Consider the following 8,985-nt stretch of genomic DNA (forward strand, 5'->3'; position numbering starts at 1 on the left):
TAATATGCTGTCAAAGTTGGTTACGAGCTTACAATAGCAGTATGAGTTTATTTTACATTGTAATTATATTATACAGTTATTAATATTTGCGCTTATAAGTTACGTTACTTATATCATTTTCATTGTTTTAGGTTTGAAATCTGAGGTTAGCTCTCAATTTGCCACATTTCTCGAGGAAGAACTGGAGGAGCAGGAGGTAAATAGTTTTATTAAAAATATTAATTAAGTATCTACATTTATTTTATTGTCGATATAAAAATAATTTTTTTTCTTTTTATTGTAGGATTATGAAGATTGAGTCATTGACAAAGATAATTATTTTAATAATTTATATTTTTGAATGTGACTTTGAAATGGATCAATATTAATGCAAGATATATTTTGAACTTTATTTTTATCTGAATTTTTTATTTTAATATGATTAATTTAAAATCGAAAAAAAAAATGTATTAGACTATTAATTATTCGGGGACCGGGGACCCTCGGGGATCCCCTGTTAGTATTCGGGGAGGGGATGTGGATTCACTTAAGTAATTCTGACGGGGACGGGGAGGGGACGGGGACATAACAAAATATCGGGGATGGGTATGGGGAGATTGGTCCCCTCCCCTCCCCTCCCCATTGCCATCCCTACCTTGGGCACATGCAGTCATGGTTGGATTTTCATGGCTGCGTGTGACCAAGGGTTTAGCTGCCTTGCACGGCCAAGGGGTTCACTGCCTTGGCCTCGCGCAACCAAGGGTTTTGATATTCATGGGTACAAAATGAAAAGTTGTTAAAAGAATTTTGGTGGGTACTACAAATATGTAAACTATTTATGCGTGTTTTGAAAAATTTAAATAGATCTGGGCCTATAAAAATTAGCCTATATCGAAGTTTGATCTTTTTTTTTTTGGGTTAATTGACTTTAAAAAAATGTATAAATACTATTTTATTCTTTTGGCTATTATAAGTAACAAAGAGATAACAATTTTAGGGGCAACATAATATTTTCAGAAGAAATGGTAGTAATTTAAAAATTATCATTTCACGATAGAGATAATTTGAAATTAACCCATATTATATAATGTAATTGTAGGCTGTCAAAAGTATTTATGTACACATATTGCTCTTGTCTCATTCAAAATAAATAGCTAGTTTGATAATGCTGTATTTTTTAAAATAATTATCGCTAGATATGTTGAATAAATAATCAACTGCGATGAGTATTAATTAAACGTTTAATAAAATTTATTCTTGCAAACATTATGAATTTCAAAATGTAGTCATATAGATTCAGTAAATTTAACTATTAAACTATTGTAAGATATAGTAAATGAATTTAACATAATGTTGAATAAAATTTATTTACACATATATATATAATGGTTTTTATTGTGTATATATAATAATTAATAACTAAGATAAATATTTTATATTGTTAAGGTTTTTATAATCGCAATATAATTTAGTAATAATAAAAATTTCTTTAAAGTTAATGATTTTATTTTTTAATTAATAAGAATAATTTTAAATTTTTGTAATACATATGAAATAATTATCCTCACGTGCAAATGCTTTTATTTTTTTATATTAAATCATATAATTTAATAATTAATTAAAGTAAATTTTAATAATAAATTAAAGACTCATGCACGGAAGACTCTATCTAACAAAGGAAAATGAGACTCTTCCTACAATAAGCACCACAATAAGCACCGAACGGTATGTTTTGGGTGCAATATAAAAGGACCCAACTCACATGACCCACACATACGCACCACAACACATGCGCAACAGATCTTCTCACGCGCGACTCGCCGTTTCTCCATCTGCTCTCTCTGCTCTCATTGAAATCTGCTCATCTTCTTGCTTTCTCTTGCCATGGGTCTCTCTTTGTTCTCTGTCCTCTCGCTTTCTCTCGCAGTGGGTCTCTCGACGTGGGTCTCTAGCCGTGGGTTTCTCCATCTGCTCTCTCTCTCTTCTCTGTCCTCTCTGTTCTCTCGCCGTCGATTCCCCCTCTGTTCTCACTGTCGATTGCATCTCTCGGCTTGCTTCACCTTTGCTCTCTTAGCTTCAGTGGTCGTTATCTGTCGTAGTTGATTTGTAGAGGTAATGCCAAATTTCCGTGAGTTGATTATGAATTTTTGAAAAGTCAGCTGATATTGTGAGCAAGTGAGGTAGTTTATATTGATTTTTAATTGCACTTGGATTGATGGGCAAATTAGCTTAGACATGTTTGATTTGTAATTGCATTATCAATAGTTTTAGGAGCTGATTGAGATGGCCTTGTGTTGGAGATAGCACCATGATCACTGTAACTGGAGCTTGTTTTATGCCATTATAGTTTTGGTAAAATACCAATCCAGATTATTTTGTCATAATCCAAATCCTAAATAATTATGTTCTTGTGTATGCCTTTTCTGTGGTGCAATTTCATTTAATGTCCAAATTCTTCTTGAACTTGTTTGAGAAATAAAATTCTTGTGGCAGGGGGATCAAAACCAGCGACTCTAGACACTGGTGCTGTGGTGAATGTACCATTATTTGTCAATATAGGTGATGAAATATTGGTGTACACAAGAATTGGGCTATACATGACTCGTGCATAGGCTAGCTTATGGAGATCTCTTTCATCGGCAAAATTTTTGGTATAATTTTGCTGTAATGGTAGCCTGTTGTATCTTCATTGATGCCAGAAATGTACATGAGCCTGAGATAGTTAAGGGGTTTCAAACCTTGGCTCTATGCAGTAGTTAGTTCCATTTACATACATGTAGAAATATTAGTCGATATAATTCTTCTTTATCGAATAGGCTTAGTTCAGAACTCAGTTGAGCAAGAGTTTCAATTAATCTACTAGTGTTACGAATTTCCCTGTAATATAAGCTGAAATTCCAGTAATATCATTACCACTTATCAGTGTAAAAGAATTTCTATAATACGATAACTAGTAACTCATTTTCCAATCAGATAAATATATTTGTAGAACAAGTTTTTCCTACGGTTGTGGTTTCCTAAGACTGTTGGTCTAGTTTTTTAATCAGCATGTCATGTGATGTTCTGCTTGGAATTTTACCATGCTCATACATGAGAAATAAGAGCAACAATGCCTTGTCAATCTTTCCTACACCACAAAGCGCTTGAATCACATTGTTAAAGGTGATCGTCCGAGGAATATGACCCATTTCAAGTCGTTGAAGTAATTGGATCAAAGTGGCCACATTTGGAGTCACTCCCCTCTCAATAGCCTCATTAAGCAATTCCATTGCCTCATTTGACCTACCCACTTTGCAAAACCCATCCATAACAGCGGTAGATGTATAAACATCAGGCTTCAAGCCATCATTCTTAACATTCATCAACATTTCATATGCCTCCTCCACTCTTCCCACTTTTGCACAATGAATTTACAAGAATAGTAAAAGTTGTAACATTTGGATGATACCCATTATCAAACATGCAATCAATAACCTTTTTGGCCTTAAAGAAATCATTTTTATTGCAATAACATCTAATCATAATCGAAAATGTCCAAGAATTTGGCGCTAACCCATAAGATGATTAGAGAAAAATTTCACGGCAGTGTCTTGCTCGTTTAACATTACCAAAGCCATGAGCAAGTTGTTGAAGTCAGACACACTCTAATTTGTCCCATCCTTTTTAATGCTATTGAATATATCGATTCTCTCTTTCAAGGGTGATGCTTTGATTCTGTCAACGAACCTCTGCGCTTGTAGACTACGAGGGTTCTCTTTCAAGTCCAAGCTTTATGTCGCAGATGGTGACGCAGTGGTAAAAACAACTAGCTTGTTGAATTGTGGGATTTTGTTGTGGTTTCTTTTGTTGGTGTTGGTGAAGATGAAAGAATTACTAAGCAGAAGAGAACACATCACACTGATGCAACTCAATTCCTCACACAGCCAAGAGAATGAGACACCGTGAGAGAGAGCCAACAGATTTCACACCGTGAGGGAGAGTCCACGAGTAGAACAGAAAATGGCATTGGAGAATTAGCTGCTGAGATATCTAGCCTGAGTGAGGAGTGGATTTGGTGTGAATGAGAGGGAGAGTGACGGTATTGCGTGAGATCTACTGCGCGTGTATTGTGTTTGTGTGTTCAAACAGTAACCTTTTATAATGCACCTAAAACGCACCGTTTGGTGCTTATTGTGGTGCTAACTGTGGGCTGAATATTGGTGCTGATCTAACAAAATATATAAAATTATATTTAATATAAAATTAATTTTCAAAATCAAATTTTAAAAACCTACTCATTTTCCCAGTTTACTTTTCAAAATCATTTTTTGTTTTTTTAGTATTTTTTAATAAAACTTTTAAGGAAAATCAATATGAGAGTTCAGTCTCTAATTGATTTTGCTGATAATTATTATTATTACGCAGGAAACGAAGTCGGTTCTCAAATTCTCTCTTTGCTTCGTGTCGGTGGTGGTTTATGCATCGATCGACTCTGAGTCTGATATTTTCGATTCATAAGTGGCCTCCCAGCTTCCCTCTCAAAACTCAATGGCGTACATGAGCATGGGAGAAGCGCACCGAAGGATAACAGATTACCTAAACCGCTTCTCCGACGCCGTTTCATCACAAGACGTAGTTTCCCTGAAGCAACTCCTTTCTTTCTCCTCCAACTCGCCGTCTCTCCTCTCCCTCGCCGACTCCCTTAACGTCTTTCAAGACGCCAATAGGCTGATCAAGCAGTCCGACAACTACTCCCCCTTTGCAGATATCACAGTCCCTCTCTTTCGCTCTCTTCAGCACTATCGCACAGGAAACTTGGTCGATGCCTATCTCGCCTTTGAAAAATCCGCCAAGTAACTATGCTCTCTGTTACTAAGTTTAAATCAGACACATAATGCAATGATTTCGCCATTAATTCCGAACAATTGTATGTTATTGCAGTGCTTTCATTCAGGAGTTTCGGAATTGGGAATCCGCTTGGGCTTTGGAAGCATTGTATGTTATTGCTTATGAAATTAGGGTTCTTGCTGAGAGGGTACTCCTTTTTTTTATCATTTTCAGTGCTATTATTTTGTCAATGAGTCATGCTGTTATACTTCCCAACTAGTATAGCATTCATCTATTCTATACAATAAGTAATTTAAAGAGTTGGGAAATTTTATCATCTAATATACGAGTGGCATGTGGCACTTGGGACTCAAATCTTGGGATAGTAGTTGGCAACTCTAGCCTGACACTGTTGTAAATAATTATTTTTGTAGGCCGATAGAGAGTTGGCTTCTAATGGAAAATCCCCGGAGAAATTAAAGGCAGCTGGCTCTTTTCTCATGAAAGTCTTCGGTGTTCTTGCCGTATGTTTGTTTCTCTATAGACCTATTCACATTAAGTAAAGCAAAATTTTACTTTCAGTTGGTATAGTCGCCTTTGCTAAATCTTTGTAAGAATTTGTTCAATTATAGGGAAAAGGCTCAAAACGTGTTGGAGCATTATATTTGACGTGCCAGTTGTTCAAGATCTACTTCAAGGTGCAATTTTGACTTGTTTTCAATCTATTTTTTCAAGCCAGATTATGTTACTTAACATATATTATTACTCTACAGCTTGGTACGGTTCATCTTTGCCGTAGTGTAATACGGAGTATAGAAACTGCGCGTATTTTTGATTTTGAGGAATTCCCTAAAAGGGATAAGGTATAATTTGAGCTTGTTGATGACATTTTTTTTCTCCTTTTGCGAAATTGATCCTCAGAGTATTAGTATTTTTCTGTCACATACTGCAGGTTACTTACATGTATTATACTGGCCGATTGGAAGTTTTCAATGAAAATTTTCCTGCTGTAAGTAAATTAAGTTCCTTTTCAGTAATTGATACTTTCTTTATCAGACAAATATCTAAAGTCTAAGGTCTGGGTTTGGATTTACCAGTTTGAGCCTTGACGTACGGGGTGAGCATTTCAGTGCATGCCTAATGTTTGATCTTTTTGCAGTGTTTTACTTGATTTCATGTTGTCATCTTTCAGTGGGCAAAAAATATGTTTCAGTATGGCTTTACGGCCTCACTGGTTACATTTAACATGAATTTCAACTAGGGGTGGAAAACGAATATACGAATCGTATTTGAATCAAATCGTAAACAAATTGGGTCAAAACTCTGCTGTTCGGATTTGATTCGTTTATTAAATGAATTGAAATCTTAGGATTCGAATTCAGTTTGCTTATTAAACGATTTTTGGTTCGATTCGTTTAATTCATTTAGCGGAATTAATAAACGAGTCGAATTTGGATTCGTTTACTATTCATTTATCCTATATCGAATCCAAAATGAATTGAATTGAATTTGAATTTATTTATAGAAATATAATTAATAAACAAAAATTAAGCAAAATAAAATATAAAAAGACCATAATTCAATATTCTACAAAATACAGTCTTATTATAATTTATAATTACTATATTAGCCTTTAAACATTAAAATTTTTTCATACATATTTAAGGACAAATAAGTAGTTTAATTAAATGGATAATGAACGATTTTAAACGAATGGATCGTATTCGATTCATTTATGACCCATTTATTAAACGAATCCCAAATGAATAAATAAATCAATATCTTCAAACCCAGATTCGATTCGTTTAATTAGTGAATTGAATTGAATCAATGTTGAGTTTCTTAATCAGTTTATTATTTATTTAGTCTACTTTTATATCATGCAGGCTGATCAAAAGTTATCGTATGCCTTAATAAATTGCAACCCTCAGAGTGAAGCTAATATAAGGTCTGTTTCAGCTGTGCTTATTGTGTATGTTTTGCATCCACATGGTAGAAAGACTTTAGATGTTTCTGTTTCTACAATTATAGGTGTACTCAACAGTATCTATTTATTACTCTGGCTGTATTGTATATGGTTCAGCTGATGTTTATATTATTAGCACATATATCCATGGTATCTCTAATTGGGCGCTGAGAATGGCATTCCTGAATTGTTCTCTTGTTTTATTTGATTCTTCCCGGATAAAATAATTTTTTGCTTCTTGGTTGTGAGTTTTATTATTTGCCTGACATGTTTGAGGAGTATTGACTTCTGAAGTATTGTATATACACTTAAAAACTTATTTCTGTGGACTTGTTTTCCCACCTTAAACCTTCTGATGTCAAATTCTGTGGTTTCTGATGTTGTAAAGCATCTTATAATGATCTCTTATCTCTGCCGTGTTGCTTTTCTTCTGTGGATAGGATGATATTAAAATATTTGATACCTGTGAAGCTTTCAATAGGCATTTTACCTAAAGACTGGCTGTTGGAGAAGTATAACCTAGTTGAGGTAAGGCCTGCTTAATGAATTGTTTATTTTCTTGTTCTGTGGTGGGAATTAGATTTGAGATATTTAGCGTCGTGGTCCATGTTGGTTCTTGTATTGGCATTTGAGCTTCAGAAAATTAATGGAAGCAAATAATAGTAAAAACTAAATTGAGAGTGGGCTACGGTCTTCTTCTACCATCCTTATATAATATGCAGTGTTCTTTCACAGTACAGTAACATCGTGCAAGCTCTAAGAAGGGGTGATCTCCGGCTTCTCCGACATGCCCTCGAGGAGCATGAAGACCAGTATGTTTTATTTATTTATTTTACTTTGGGTAGTTTACAATTGTCCATAAAATTTTAATTTTTCTGAGGTGAAGTTGGAATCACCTTCTCCCAGTTGTAATCAGAATAATGAATTTTTCCCCCCCTTCAAAAGGTTCTTAAGATCAGGTGTATATCTTGTGCTGGAGAAACTCGAGCTCCAAGTTTATCAAAGATTGTTCAAGAAAATGTAAGTTCCATATCTTTTAGTAAAATTTACATTTAATTGTACTTGATATATTTAGTTTTATTTATTGCACATTCATTCTGCAGTTACATTATCCAAAAACAAAAAGACCCAAGCAAAGCTCATCAGATGAAGTTGGATGTAATTGTGAAGGCACTGAAATGGCTTGAGATGGACATGGATGTTGACGAGGTACTTATCTTCTCTCCCATATCTTTTCAGTTTCTTGCATTTATTGGACTCTCTTTCTGGCTGATGGTTTTGCATGATCAGTTGATCAAATTAGCCTTCTCTTTGGATGAGTAGGTGGAATGTATAGTAGCCATATTAATACACAAGAATCTTGTGAAAGGGTACTTCGCGCACAAGAGTAAGGTTGTTGTCTTGAGCAAGCAGGATCCTTTTCCCAAATTAAATGGGAAGCCCGTTAATTCATGAAGATGCTTTGTTGGAGATGGTGAAATGGTGATCAGGTTATTTAGAAACAGTCATGCTGGTTCAGTTCATTTTAGTCTCCATAGTTCTGGAATTCTGACGTAGATGTACAATTTCTGTGCAGATGTAATTGCAGTACACAAAATTGTTGTATTCATCAAGTAAACTTTTTGCATTTTTCCGCGAACTTCTTGATTGTAATCACGTTTGCGCCCTTTTTTTTTTTTTCCTTTTTTTGTAATTTTAATTCTCATTTGATCTTTGGTTGCCCAAACTCGTATTTATCGACTATTACGTCATTAAACAGTAAAAAATTTCTCCGAAGATGAAACAAACTGAGGCGCATTTGAGATATGCGAATTCCAGATTGCTTGAAGGAGTTCATTGCAGTTTGCTTTATAATTTTTGGCTAAATTAATTCTCCATTGCCAAAATTCCAACACATGGTAAACTTGAGGTTGAGGTAAACAATAACTAATCAAAAACTTTGGGTTTCACGGCCATGGTAAAACAGTTGAAGAAGTTCAATTTTTTTTTAATTAGCCACAAATTTAAGCAACTTTTAAATTTATTATCCTTCACTAGGTTTCATAGCTGTGGTGAAAAAGTTGAACTAGTTTAAGATTTATCTAAATTGGCTACAAATTCATGGAACTTGAAGTTTTTTTTATCCTTCCCATGAATTTCATCATCGTGCTAAACAACATATGAAACTTGAGTAAATTAGTCATAAATTTATGTAATTTTTAACTTTTTAAATATTTCTCATGAATTTCATAGCC

General features: G+C 34.4%; 1 protein-coding gene and 1 long non-coding RNA gene across 4 annotated transcripts; both read left to right on the forward strand.

Moving 5' to 3' along the window:
- Positions 1 to 374, forward strand: LOC112101574. Its single transcript, XR_002907606.1, has 3 exons — positions 1 to 39; positions 132 to 196; positions 284 to 374. It is a non-coding gene; the product is annotated as an uncharacterized LOC112101574 (long non-coding RNA).
- Positions 375 to 4,378: 4,004 nt separating this feature from the next.
- On the forward strand, positions 4,379 to 8,517 carry LOC18055543 (enhanced ethylene response protein 5). 3 transcript variants are annotated; one of them, XM_006451390.2, is made up of 13 exons: positions 4,379 to 4,811; positions 4,900 to 4,993; positions 5,220 to 5,309; positions 5,418 to 5,483; positions 5,559 to 5,648; positions 5,738 to 5,794; positions 6,672 to 6,733; positions 7,192 to 7,279; positions 7,487 to 7,563; positions 7,697 to 7,771; positions 7,855 to 7,960; positions 8,075 to 8,241; positions 8,328 to 8,517. In XM_006451390.2, the coding sequence occupies exons 1-12, from the start codon at positions 4,507 to 4,509 to the stop codon at positions 8,204 to 8,206; spliced, it is 1,242 nt and encodes a 413-aa protein (XP_006451453.1). In that variant the 5' UTR covers positions 4,379 to 4,506; the 3' UTR covers positions 8,207 to 8,241; positions 8,328 to 8,517. The 3 variants fall into 3 exon arrangements, with proteins under 3 accessions (XP_006451453.1, XP_006451454.1, XP_006451452.1); XM_006451391.2 differs by having other exon boundaries at positions 8,075 to 8,517; XM_006451389.2 differs by lacking the exon at positions 8,328 to 8,517 and having other exon boundaries at positions 8,042 to 8,131.
- Positions 8,518 to 8,985: the final 468 nt, after the last annotated feature.

Source organism: Citrus clementina, unplaced genomic scaffold (assembly GCF_000493195.1).
Source record: "Citrus clementina cultivar Clemenules unplaced genomic scaffold, Citrus_clementina_v1.0 scaffold_1, whole genome shotgun sequence".
Lineage (NCBI taxonomy): Eukaryota > Viridiplantae > Streptophyta > Magnoliopsida > Sapindales > Rutaceae > Citrus > Citrus x clementina.